The 13,413-nt window shown below is 56.8% G+C and overlaps 1 protein-coding gene across 1 annotated transcript; it reads right to left on the bottom strand.

Annotated features, from left to right (window-relative positions):
* Nucleotides 1-896: 896 nt before the first annotated feature.
* On the bottom strand, nucleotides 897-4,908 carry CRIP1 (cysteine rich protein 1). The gene is made up of 5 exons (XM_064664378.1): nucleotides 4,793-4,908; nucleotides 1,950-2,044; nucleotides 1,783-1,840; nucleotides 1,604-1,651; nucleotides 897-1,247 (listed from the first exon to the last, which is right to left on the bottom strand). Exons 1-4 carry the CDS (start codon nucleotides 4,830-4,832, stop codon nucleotides 1,611-1,613), a joined length of 234 nt encoding a protein of 77 aa, XP_064520448.1. The 5' UTR covers nucleotides 4,833-4,908; the 3' UTR covers nucleotides 897-1,247; nucleotides 1,604-1,610.
* Nucleotides 4,909-13,413: the final 8,505 nt, after the last annotated feature.

The following is a 13,413-nucleotide window of genomic DNA, read 5'->3' as shown; positions in this document are numbered from 1 at the left end:
GAAAGACATGGTTAAGAAGCCATTTTAGAAACATCCCTCAAGTTGACATCTTTGACATCTGTGAGTGCTGTTCTTCCAATGGGGCAAAGACATTAAAACACAAAAGAGCAAAGCTGTTATGAGCCAGCACTTGTTTTGTAACACCACACCTCTGCTTTCCCTACCAAGGGAGGCTGGCTCTGCCTCAACCATAATCTCCCAGATCACTTGGTCTTTTTGTATGCCTGCTCAGAGCAAAAGCAGCAAATACCAGGTTATCCTGATGTGACAGGTAACCCCCTCCCAGCAAGACACTTCTCTGCCCCAAAAAATGGCTGCACAGGGCCATCTCATATCCAGGAGCAGATCTGGGGGCTGCCCATGGGCATGGCTTTCCAGCAGTCAGTGCCTGAGGCCAGGACATAGCCAGGAGGCTGTAGAGTGCCACAGAGACCTCAGGTCAACAGTCTCAGCCCCTCATTCAGCAGCACTGCATGCCTCCACTTTAACCCCATGACAGCCACAGGCAACAAGAGCTGGCTTATGGTGGGAGCAACCATGCTCTAGACTTCTGCAAATGTCTCCACACAGACCCAGTGAGGCTGTGGGTATAGTAGGACCTTGCTCCCAAAAGCAAGGAGACTCCAACCCTGGACAAGCACCAGTACAACATCCATTACCCCTTCCTTTGGGGCATGCTCACCCACAGCACCTGGGACTGCTTTCACTGCCCCAGGGCTCAGGCAGCCCCTGGGCTGGGCAGCCAAGGGCAGGACTCTGCACACACCAGGAGCAGAAGCACATGGAGCCATCACACAGTGTCTCAATCCAAAGGACACAGGGGTCCTCAAGCAAGTGGCAAGCACTTCACAAGTGAGTCCTGCGGGACCCCCGTTACAGAGAGCACAGCTGCTACATGGGGGAAGCATCTTTTGGTTTATTAAAGACTGAGAATACAACTGTGGACCCAGCCACAAGAGCTGGGTGCCAGAAGCAGAGCTAGGTTTTGGCTGGAAGGGTGTGGTCTCCTCTCCAGGCAGCCTTCAGCAATACCAGCCAAATTCCTGTCCGGCGGGGCAACCCAAAGGCCCCACCCCAGCAGTACTTCATCTGGAGCAGACGCTCCTCTCCACACCAGCCCCAGCCTTGGTTACTTATTGCTTTGAACGTTCTAGTCTAGTACAGAGTGAATTAAAAACAAAAACGCATGTCTGTCGCGGTGTGTTTGTGCTGTCTTCAGACTGTGCTGAGAACCCTGGCCGTCAGACCTGGAGAGGGATGGAAAAGAGGAGTGGATGAACTCAGGCTGGGCTTGGAGCAGAGATATCCCAGGGACAACAGTGCTCCAGGACAGACCCTGTCTTTGCCAACAAGCCACAAAGCAAAAAGCCTTTGTCATCCAGTGCCGGAGCTAAGCGGGTGCTGACGGTCAGTTGGGGCTGGTGGAGAGCAGCAGCTGGCACCCAGCAGGTTGCTCCCAAACACCAGTGCAAGGACTGGGAGTCACAGCCAGCCCAGAGAGATGCTGTGGCATGGCCTGCTTTCCCTGCTTGCCTGAGGGAGGACAGCCCCAGCCAGCCCATGGAGCCAGAGGCAGGAGGGGAGCTCCGAGGGAAGGACCAACCTGAGGTTTACTTGAACGTGTGGCTCTCAGCTCCTCCCCGGCCGAACCCTGGAAGAGAGGCAGAGCAGGGTCAGCACTGCTGTGGGATGGGGAGCACACTGAGGGCTGCAACTTGCCCAGAGACAAGATCTCCGAGCCCCCTGCCCTCCCTCCTGCAACACCAGCCACAGGCACCCTACCTTTGGGCCCGAACAAGGCGGCATAGCAGGGGTGGTTGCAGTACGGCTTGCCATCGTGCTGCAGGGAGAGAGAAAGAGCTTCAGCCCCGACCACCCTTCAGCTCCACCTCTGCCCATCCCAGCCTTTGGCTGCAGAGGACTGGGACCTCCTGGGCAGCAAACCTCACCTCTGCATGACCTCCAGACGTCAGGGTTTTGTTACACTTCTCACATCTCAAGCAGGGCCGGTGCCAGTCCTTCCCCAGAGAAGTCACCTTCTCGGCTGCCACAGAAGGGAGATGGGTTAGTTGAGGCACTGAACAGGCACAAGTCCATTTTGGCAGATTGGTCTCCCTGTCATCAACCCTAGGGAGGACATTTTTGGGCATTTTCTCACGTCTATCTGTCCAGGACAGAGGGCACTGAGTTTCAAACGCAAGTGTTCACTGTGGACACACAACGCCAGACACATCCAAGCGCACAGATCCAAAACAGCAGTGCCACGCCCAGGGTGAACACTACTGCATCCATGAAGATGGGCTGAGTTCGATCTATCTTCCAAAGATCTGAGGACCTCCCTCCTTCCAACATCAGCCTGCAAGGGGATTAATTTCTCCCCAGCAAACTGGAGCCCGAGCGAATGCTAGAGTTGGCAGGGGTGAAGGGGAATGCTGGCAAGGACTGGGGAGGCAAAGCCGTTGCCAAGCCCTGCCAATATGAACCAGTCCCTTCCAGCCACAGCTCTGATTCCACAGGGACCATGGCAAACCAGAGCAGAGCTAGAGCTTGGCTGGGGCTCAGGCTGCCGTGGGAGGGACAACATCCTGGAGCCAAGACATGTTTACGGAGAGAGGGGGGAACACAGGGTGGCTTTTAATTGTAGCACAGCAGGGAAGGAGGGTATTTTTTGCAGATGTGTGCTCCTCATATTGGCAACTGCGCTTCTGGGAATTTATTAAGCAATTAAACAGAGCTGTCCACAGGAACCCTGCCAGAGCCAGGTCTGAGCACTCTCCCCATGCCTGCAAAAGGAGGTTGAGCAATGGGACCAAGCCACTGTGGGTAGTGCGTGCCACGAGGGGCCCTCGGCAGCCTGACGCGTCTCTTCTTTGGAGTCCAAATATGCCCACAACAGCTTGTGCAGGGAGCAAGCTGGCGGCTGCAGAGGTGGGAGCGGGGGCAGTGCCCAAATGTCACAAGGCAGCCCTGCTGCCATTCCCCAGTGGCACAAAGAGCCTCCTGTGCCCGCAGCCTGGCAGAGGCCACAGTGTCCTCCCCATCTGGGCACCCCCAGGAGCCCAAGCCTGGCCAGTTGCAGGGCCCTGTCATTACAGGGTTTCTGGAAGGAGCTCAGCGTCCCCAGCTCTCACACACACATTTGCACCAACACTTGGGCAGGAGCTCTGTCAATGCTCACTGCAGCAGGGCCCCTCTGGCGCTCAGGCACGTAGGTGAGATTCCTGCAAACCCTATGCACAGTCCTCTCAGCATCACCTTCTCCTCATCCCTGCACTCTACAGACAGATTTTGACCCAAAGCAGCCTGAGGCATGCCTGAGCAGGACTGCCAGGCTCTGAGAGTCCCAGGGTGCCCTGAAGTGAGGCTTGTTCTGCCTCCTCTGTCAGTGCTCCGGATTGTCTGCAGGCACAGAAATCAGGCGTCAGTCTTGGTCCTCCAGCAGCTTTTGAACCCTTCTCAGCCTCTGCATCAACAGAGACATTTCGTAAGAGCAGCCTGATAAGCACAAGCTCAAACCCCTCCTTGGTCAAACGCCGTCTCCACGGCCGCACCTGTGGGCACGGCAAACCCAGACTGCCCGACTGGGATTGACACAGAGCCACAGGGAAAGGCAGATACTGACACCACCACCTTGGTAGCTCCTGATATCAAACCACATGGGTAAATGAGGTGCCCCAGGACCCTCAGTCGCAGGAGGGAGACACAAACTATATCGTGCCAAAACCTCATCTCAAAGCGAGTTCAAGTTTAGGCAAAGCAATGTTCCCCAGCGGCAGGAACCACATCCCCAGCAGCCCTCCAGGCAGTGCCCGGGCCAGACCCAGTGCACACCCACAGGGTGTGCTAATGGACACAGCTCTTCGATCAGGAGAGCAGCTCCTGTGTTTGAGCCTCAAAGTTCTTGGAAGAACACAAGTCGTTGGGGCACACCCAACAAGTAGAACACAAATAAAGAAGAGAGAGAAGTCAGCGATGGCACTTAGGTTCCAGATCCCTCGTCTCTAGTAAATTAAAAAGCAGGGAGTGTGTATAAACTGCTCCCAGCAAACTCCCCTCAAGTTCAGCTACATCAGGGAAGTGGGGAGGTCTGGCAGCCAGAACCTGCCCGTTCCAGCAGCTGCTGGCAGGGGGAGAGGCTTGAATCCCCCAAATACCCTGTCAGGACAGCAGGACCATGGCACCAGAAGAGGAAGAAACTTCAGGGGCCCAGTTTGGAGGCAGGACATCTGCAGAAAGCCGAGCAGCAGACAGCAGCCCAACAAGTCTCACAACTAGCCTGCAACCGCGGCTTAAAAATAACACCCCGGAGGTGTCATCCTGCTGTGCTAAACCTCACCAAACAGTGTGTGGCAACCCACTGAGCCAGGAACTTGCCAGAGGGCAGGATTTGCTCACCTGCCCTGGCTTTCAGAGCAGCAAGCTACACCAGCTGGGCCTTTGGGCTCCAGACTGGCACAGGGCTGCGGGCTGTGCTGGGAAGAAAATGAGGCTGAGCTCCCATGTTCTGCTGGGAGTACCCAGCGCAGCCTGCGCTCTGCAGCCAGGCACCTCCTTGGCTGGATCTATAGGGTCACCTACCCAGGGCACCCCGGAGACCCGCAGCACAGGGTGAGAAACTTTGGGGCACCCCAAGAATTTGCAAAGATGAGGCGCGCAGCATCGAGGCACCCAGAACCCGCAGCGCCGGGGTGTCCGGGGGACCCGCTGCTTGGCGGGGTGCAGCATCGGTGCCCGACAGCCCTGCCGTCCCCGCGGGGTGCGGGCGGCTGGGAAGGGGGCAGGAAGCCCTTACCGAAGTAGACCTCCTTCTGGCAGCGGGGACACTTAGGCATGGTCTCGGCTCGGCTGGGCTCGGGGCGCTGCTCGCACCGGTTGTGGGATGCTCCGCTCCGGCCCCGTCAGAGTCACTGCCTGCCCGCCCCGCCCCGCCCCGCCCAGATGTGCGGCCCCGCCCGCAGCTGGAAGCGCCCGCCCGGGGCATAGCCCTGCTCCTAGGATGGGATCCTGCACCCCTTCCAGCCCTATAACCCCTGCACCCCTTGCCCCATGCAATCCCTTCACCTGCACCTCGTGCAGCCTTTGCAGTTCGCAGCTCCACACCCCGTGCACCGCTACATCCAGTGCTCCCCACGCCGCCTGCACAGCCCACACTGCGCCCTTCTCCCCTCTGCACCCCAGCTCCCTGCCCACGCTTGTGCTGTGCGGGTAGCCGAGAGCCCGGCTCTGAGCGGGGCTTGGAGGTGTGACTGGCATCGGTCAATCAACCACACTGCCAGATAAAGATTCATGGGATGCTGAACACCTGGGCTCATTCCCTTGGAGCGCAGATCTAATTTTTTTTTCCCAAAGGAGTGTAAAAGTCGACCCTCAGACAGGTCTCCCGCACGTGGGGAAATTCAGGGTGCAAGCTGAAGCAGGAGGGAGCTGCGGGGTTATAATCCCCCTCTTGTAGGACGCTGGGAATGGCGTGGGTGCGGGACGTGGCTCCGCTCACTGTGGAGAGCCAGCCCATCTGTGTCACTGGCTGTTGTCATTTTATTAGGAGGGAGGACTTGCTGTTCCTTTGTGTTTGGCTGTGAAGGAAATGAAAAGCCTATCCAAAGGTCTGTTTTGTATGAAACAATCCTCCCCAGGGCACGTTGCTGTGCTGGAAAGGTCATGAGGGCTTGTGAAACCCAGCGCCAGGACGCCTAGTGACTGCCTCCTGAAATGTGAGGCATCCCTCGCCTCCACAAACAGGGCCCTACTGACACCGGATCCCACCCGTGGGTGCAGGAGGAGAGGCGGCAAGCTGTGCCCAGAGGCGAAGTTCACGTTCAGCTGGGACTGCTTTATGACCCAGCCTGGCTCCAGCCTTTCTTCCCAGCAGGATCCCTTGTCCCGCTGATGCTCACTGCAGCTGCTGGTGGTGCCGGGCTCACCCCACCTGCTGGCAGCGTCAGCGCAGGCTGGGGAGCACCCCTGGCATCCTGCTGCAAGGACACTGTTTGGGTGCCAGCACCCATGCTGGCGGGACATCACCAGAAAGCCCGCTCCCGGCTAAGGCATGAGTCATGCTGAGATGCTGAGACAGTCAGCATGGAAGGAGAGAGGTGTCCTACAAGGGCCTCCACCCTGCCTCCTCCTCATTCTTCCCGCCCTAGGCACCACATACAGGCAGGCACCGTATCTAAGCCACGTCATGTCCCCCTGCACTGGGGCACAGCACCCAGTGAGTGTGCTACCCGGGTCAGGACTCCTTCCTCACACCACATGGGGTACATCTGGCACCTTGATGAAATATAAGGGGCAAGGCATGTCCTTTCCCCTCTCTGGTGGCCCTGCTTCCCCTTCCACATGGTGCCAGGCTGCTTTGGGACCACTGCCTGGCTACGACAGACGCCTTCAGCTGCACTCCCTTTTAAGGCAGGTTTTGTGTTAGCAGGCAGCTGAAAACTGCCCACTTGAAAGTCTCCTCCAGCTGGCCAGCCCTGTGGCCAGTCCCCACGGACCATTCAGCCCAGCTCCCCCTGTGGCAGGAACGCTCCTGCCCCAGCCAGGGCAGCAGGTGCCTCTACATGGCACTGCACGCCGAGTGACCTGGATGAAGCAGAGCCCGGCCACCCCCTCCTCTTAGTGTCCCCATGGAGTTTCTGGAGACTGTTCTGTTCACTCCACAGAGCAGGCACAGAACCAGGGTAGCTCTCGCAAAGTAGGCACCACCGAGCCACGCGCTGCTCTCTGCCAACCCTGCCTGCATGGGGCTGTGTGACTGCTGGCTCCTCATTGCTCCTTGATTATCTCAGCTTGCCCTGCCAGGCTACCAAAATCCATGGACCTTGGGCTATGTCAATACCGCTTCACCAAGGGGTGAACCAAAGCGTGGTGTTGGTGTGCCCCGCAAACTTACATGAATCTCAGTGAGCGAAGGCTGCTTCGGGACACAGCCCCGGTTCCTACACCCCACAGGAGCTGTGCCTGCCCTCTGCTCATAGCTGTGACACTGCTCTTGTCTCCCTGATCAGCAGGCATGCAAAGGAGCAGGGCAGCACAGCAAAGCCCTCTGGCAGAGAGCCCCAGCAGGAAAGGAGGAAGAGCTACAGGCATTCCTGCAGCACAGCAGCACCTCGGGAGCCCACGGGATACAGCCTCTTGCTCATTTTACAGGGAGAGAGTCCATAAACACTACAAATGCTGATGTGCAAAATCCATCAGCACTCTGTGCAGGGCAATAAATTGAGGCCCTGCCGGCCTGCCCTGGAGGAAGCTGGCTGGAAACAATACAGCAGGCTGATAACTGGTGTCACTGCTTCTTCTGCCATCCAGGGTTCCCCCAGGACCCAAAACCGAGCTGCAACTGTGTGTGAGACTTCTTGGAATGGCAGTGGGCAGCAGCAAGCTCATCCCTCTGCATTGGAATGCTGCCCATGGTGCCCTGCCCATGCACACAGGCAAGTGGGCAGCTCTGATGCTGGGCAGAGACAGCTCCAGGGAGCAGCAGGAGACGGGCAAGAGTGATGTTTTCAGCAGCCCAGGTCCCACCCAAAGCATCATTTCAAATCAAGGTCCATAGCCTGTCAAGGAAACAACCCAGTCAGCGCCAATGGAGAGCAGCCTCTTCAGCAAACCTCAGCTTTATCTTATCTGGAGACCTTGTTCCAGCTAATTTAACCATTAGACTGAGCATGCCTCAGCTGTCTATGCCCTCTGATAGGAATCTGTGGGTGAGGCTCTATCCTGGAGCATCAGGCGCCAGCGCTCCTTGATGGCATGGCATCAGCCTTCGTAAAAACCTGGGCTGTCCCATTTGTTTGTTTGGGTGGCACTGTTATGGCCAAGAGTTATCCCTTCCTGGTCCCTTGGGAAGAGCCAGTACCAGCTCCCCAGCTCCATCTGTGTCATATTTTGTGCAAGGTCCTCGCAGCCCACAAGACTTTCCTGAGCTCCTGGGGAGAGTTGCAAGTTGAGAGCTCCCAGGTGTGCTGGAGCTGTGGGCACACGCTGCCTGCCCAAACATCTCCCTCAAGCATCCTGGCCCCTGGTGACTACTGGAGTAACAACTGGAAAAGCCACAGGCATTTTAGCAGGCAGGGCGGTGACATAAGCCGATTTGGGTTTGTTTTGCTAACACAGCAAGAAAAAACAGCTATTTCCATGTAGCAGACCAGCCCATCTGCCCGGGCAGCAGCTCCCGGCTCCCCCTGTGCCCCGCCTTGCGGGAGTGGGGCAGGGCCTCCCAGAGTTCTCACAGCCCCCCAGCACACTTGCACAGTGGGGAGATGATGCACCAGTGAAGGCATGACCCGGGGGCCAGTGGCACGCCAGTCCAGCACTTTCCCAGCACTTGCACAACTGTGAGTCTGTGAAATCTTCCTCCCTGGCCGTATTTCAACCAACACTTGTGCAAGTCAAAGGCCCTCTCAGCGAAGAACTATTTGTTGTAAAATATGCACTACACAGCCCAGCATGGGACTCTAATTTGACAAGAAAATTATAGGGTGGCTTAAAACAAGCCCCGCAGAAGCTGGGGAGAGCTGCCAGGCGCGTGATCCCATCAGAAGGTCCACGAGATGCCGGTGCCGCAGAACTGTGGAGCAGCACGGTGTACTCTGTGTACCCTTCAACGGGGGCTGGCGTGCACCCCCCCCAACACTTGCCTTCCATCACCTCCGGATATGTACGCGGCTAATCCCATTACCAGACAGCCAGGAAAACAACAGCATGAAAGCGGCTGTCAGGGCAAATTATACCTTAAGGAAAACCTCTGGGATACATCTTCATAAAGCTGACAGGCGGCCAACGGCTGGGAGTAATTGGGAACGGTATGGCAGCAGGAAAGGCCTTCTGGGAGTGGGGGGCTTGGGGAAGGGTCTTAGAAAGAGGTGTTCTGGGGGTTTCTGGCACACCCACCAGCACGCTGCCAACTGCTGCTGTAGATCCCCCAAATGGTTTGAGCCTGAAAAATACGCTCACTGCCACACCAAAACTTGATCTGCCCTCGGGGACGCAGTGCAGAGTCCATCCTGCCATGGGCATGGGCAGTCACATGGCTGCTTCCAACTGAAACTGTAAAAACGCTCCCAGGCATATTCAGGCAGCTGGCTGCCCACAGAGGCCCTTGTCAGGTCAGCTCTCACCCTCAGAGCCAAGGCGTGAATTATCGTCACGCGGTTAATATTACACTGCATGAGCAATAACAAACACGGAGCCGTGGGCCAGCTCCTGGGCTTGGTGGGGATGGAAAGAACAGGGCTGCCCATGGTGGGCTGCAACTGGGACATGTCTGGGATTTCCATCAGTAGGACAAAAGGGTGTGTCAGACCTTATCCACCTTTCCAACCCCTCCAAGACACAGCTCCATGGAAAATCTCCAATTTCATCCAGGCACCGCTCCCCCAGTCTCCCTGAGTACAGTCTGGCCAAAGTCTCCACTACCATCTGCTCTTTTCTGCAAGCTTTCCATTAGCGGCAGCCCAAGGAAACCTCCTGGCTAAATCCTGCTGAGGGAGGATTTGGTGCATTTTCCTGGCACAGCCTAGCTGTTTCTATTGTGGCTATCAAACGGAGCCGGGATTGTCAAGGAAGCAACGCCTGCTGCTTTGGAAAGCTGCCCAGTGCCTGCAAAGCATTGCGTCTGCTTGCCTGGAAGATGCACATGGATGCTGGGGATGGGCAGGGAGCGTGGGCACCGCTCAGGGACTGCTCACGGGGGACCTATGCCAGGGATCACCTCCCCAGCACTCCCTGCCCTGGGCCACTCACCCAGCAGTGCCATTTGTCCTGGGCTGGGTCCAGGCTGTTGATGCCACACCTTTTATTCCTGGTTAAAAATTCACAGGAGGTGAGGCAAAGGGGTGCAGAGGTGTTTGCTCTCTCTGTCAGCAACACTGCTCAGCGTGGTCACACCATGGCAGTGGAGCAGGAAGGGGAGAAGGATATGGCTACTGTGCTCTGACACACCCAGGCAACACGGAAGGCCAAGACAGAGCAAGAAAGAGGAGAGGGAGAGCAGGAGCCGCAGGCTTGCACACCCATTAGCAGCCTGCATACCACCCCACCAGCACAGGTATTCCTCCCCCAGCAAGCCTCCCAGGGCCCTAAGGCCCCCAAGATGGTCCCCAACTACTCACCCCACATGGGTGATGCAGAGATCAGCCTACATCGTGGAGGGGTTTCCTCATGGATGCCCCCAGGCAGTAACAAGCTGGGCAGGCAGCACTGTCCTTGCCTGTGCCACAGCCAGAGCCTGCACCAGCAGCTCACCCTGCGTGACAGCCCAGTGCGCTGCACTGGCAGGGGGGTTTAGAACCCAAATCCTCCTCTGCTTGGTTTTGTGCCTTTCCTTCTCCTTCATCCCTGCCTGCTCTCCTACACCCTCTCCAGTATTTACACCCAATAATTCAACCTCCTGCTGGGACCAAGCCAAAGCTCATCCAAGCCAGGGAGAGCCACACCATTGACTTCAGGGAGTATCTGAGCTGGTTCTCGGCCCTTGTGGAAACAAGCTGTGCTTACTCGGTCGCTTTTAATATCCCATCTTAAATCACATCTTCCAGCACTTCATCCCTTTTGGCTCCTGTTTATTGACTTCCCAGCAAATGTTTTAAATCTGTCTTGCTTCGCTGTCCAGCTGTGCTGCTCTGGCCCACAGCACATCAGAGCCATGCTGTCCTGCCATCTCCCTGTATTTCGGGACCCCTCCACACCATGGTGGTTGCATCTCCCATCCCTGCATGGAGAAGGGTCCCTGCATGGACTGGCTCAGATGCTGTAGCACAGGGCTGCCTTCATCATTCCTGCCCCCACCAAGTTCTTTCCTGGTGTTTTCCATGTGTGCAACCTGCTGTGCCTCTCTGGGACCAGCCTTTTACACTCACCACCCCTTTTCTGGGTTACTAGGGACAGTACAAGCAGTGCAGCCCCATTTTTGGTGGCATGGGCACCCTCAGCCTTCTGTTGAGAAGCACTACTAGGTGACAATCCTGCTCTTCCAGCAGCTCAGGGGTACCTGGACTGGCACCCATCACCCAGGCTGGCACCCATAGTCCGGGCTGACACCCTTCACCAGCTGGTGGTATCCCTGCCCTGTGAGTAGCTCCAAGGCCAGCTCCCTGCTGAGCTCCACTGGCTCCCAAGAAACCTGGGAGCCAGCAAGTAAAATTGCCCAGGAGAAGTTCACAGGGCTTGGGGGATTTCCAAGCAAAGCTGCATCCACTTTATTCTCTATTTTGCTCTGTACCCTGGAGAGCATGTCTGTAATCATCAGAGCCTGTAACTTTTTTATCCCACTAGCGAGTCCAAGCTGAAAAAAAATAAAGTATTTGACATCCCTGAGGGGAAGGATGTTTTCCAAGCCTCAAGTAAAGGAGCATTTTCAGCTCACATAGGCCTCCCAAAAATAAATACAAAAATGCACCAAGGATTAGAGGCCAGAGCTGCCTTCTCTGCTTGAGCAAAGTGCCACTCTGTGCCCTGGCCCCCACACTGACCTGGTAGCACAGGCACTGCCCCAACCCCTCGGCACACACACAGATAATCCCACATGGGATCCCAAAGCTCTGCTACAGCCTCCAGGTTCCTGGTTTTAACAGTTTTAACCTGGGGACTACTTTCTGTCACAAGGGGTGCCCAGCCCCACCCCTCCACCTCAGAAAGGGGGAACATTTCCCACCTGGAGCCTGAGCAGCCAGCTTGTCCCCTTTGGGGTAGCAGGATGCTGTGACAGATGCAGGCTTCCTGGCACCCCCTTGTGCAGCAGAGCTGAATTTTGTCTATTTTTAATTTCATTGCATTCCTACAGTAAAACTCTCATGGGGAAAAGAAAATGTAAGCAATAAATAAATAAATAAATGAAATCCTGTGTTTGATGGCGACTGGAGGCACTGGAGAGGGGCTCTGCTGCTTGGCCCCCCATCAAGGGGCCAGGGCCAGTGCCCACAGTGGCGATGCTGTTAGGGCTGCTGGACCTGGCTGGGTGCACAGCATGGAGCCAGATGGGTGCTGGGGAGGAAAATCAGCCTTTGCAGTCCATCAGCGAAACTCCCTGCTGCAGGGGATTGCCACAGGCTAGAGAAGAGGCAGCCATATTAAGCTTGTTAATTAATGATGGGAAATAAAGAGTTGTAAGGAGAGATGGATTCATGCCAAGGGTTTTGCTGGCAGATGGTTTGGATCCCGGATGAGTGATGGGAATCCCCCCCATCTCAGCACTGCTGCTGGTACACAGGGCAAACCTGGCAAATTTGGGCTGTGAGGGCCCAGGTCAGTGCTGCAGGTCAGGGGAGGAGCCAGCCAAGCGACACGGCTCTGATTTACACAGCAGCCTTGTCCCTAAAGCATCAGAGGGGTCAAGTCTCTATGGAAACACCACCAAAACATGAACACACAGAGCCCATTCCCTGGCCCAGGAACTGCACTGCTGAGCCCTCTGTGCCTGGGAAAAGGCTTCATGCTGCTGGGATTGCTGCCGGGAGGGGAACACTGGTGGCTCTCACCCCCACTGCTCTGCCCAAGCCCAGGAATGTGGCTGCGGCCACAGGCTCCCTGCTGTCCCAGTTCTGCAGTGCCCACTGCATTTCCCAGCTGTGCCCAGGTGAGAAGCCAGGGACTGTGGCTGGCAACCACTTCCCCTTCTCCTTCATGGCAGTGGAGCAGCTCCAGGGCTGGGGCTACTCCAAGGATGCAAGATATTGCAGAGACCACCAGGTCCCCGTTTTCCCCAGAAAGGGGGCCAGAGGGATGCTTAGGTCCCTGGGGGGGCACAGCCAGCAGGCAGCATAACCGGGCTCTTGCAAGAATGTGATGGAAGGGAGGAGCCAGAGCAGCGATTCCCAGAGCTGGTGTTTGCCTTGGCAGCCCCAGTCTCTGTGCCTTGCTCTCCAGACACCAAGCTCCTAGGGGGAATAGCTAGATGTCTAAAACCAGACCTGGCAGCCATGCTGGTATCTGGCTGGGGACCTGGCGGCTCCCAGGGGTTGGGGATGGGGAGTGACCCACCCTGTATTCCTGCCCTGCTGCTGCCAGGCTGAGCTTTCCCACTGGCAGCCCTGCTCAGGTACTGCGCCTGCTGAGCAAGCCCAACCTAGGGAGAACAGTGTCACCTGCTCCATAACTTTTCTCCCAGTAGTCTTCCACCCTCCAAAGCCAGAGATCTCATCCCATCCCACCCCAGCTGCCAGGGCAGCACAGCCTCCTACAAGCCCATCATGCTCACAGCCCAAGGAGCAGCCATGGCTTGCACTGCACTTAAGAGCAGCTCTGGCCTGGGCAGCTAAGGCTCAGCTGGCACTAAGGCTGCTTGGTCTGGCCCCAGGAGGAGCCACATGGGATAGGATCATAGTGGCAGGGTTCCACACTGTCCTCATTCCACAGGGGGATGCTCTATGGTGTGCACAGCTTCCCCCACCTCCACCCAGAGCTGAGCTGCACAACGCA

Source organism: Pseudopipra pipra, chromosome 9 (genome assembly GCF_036250125.1).
Source record: "Pseudopipra pipra isolate bDixPip1 chromosome 9, bDixPip1.hap1, whole genome shotgun sequence".
Lineage (NCBI taxonomy): Eukaryota > Metazoa > Chordata > Aves > Passeriformes > Pipridae > Pseudopipra > Pseudopipra pipra.
This window is presented reverse-complemented; position numbering and strand designations above follow the sequence as displayed.

What these genes read in the sequence shown, in the direction of transcription:
- CRIP1 (XM_064664378.1), bottom strand. Translation starts at nt 4,832, where the DNA reads ATGCCTAAGTGTCCCCGCTGCCAGAAGGAGGTCTACTTCG. An exon ending in CCAGAAGGAGGTCTACTTCG is followed by an intron (nt 2,045 to 4,792) that starts GTAAGGGCTTCC and finishes CTTCTGTGGCAG; the next exon opens with CCGAGAAGGTGACTTCTCTG. An exon ending in CGTCTGGAGGTCATGCAGAG is followed by an intron (nt 1,841 to 1,949) that starts GTGAGGTTTGCT and finishes CTCTCCCTGCAG; the next exon opens with CACGATGGCAAGCCGTACTG.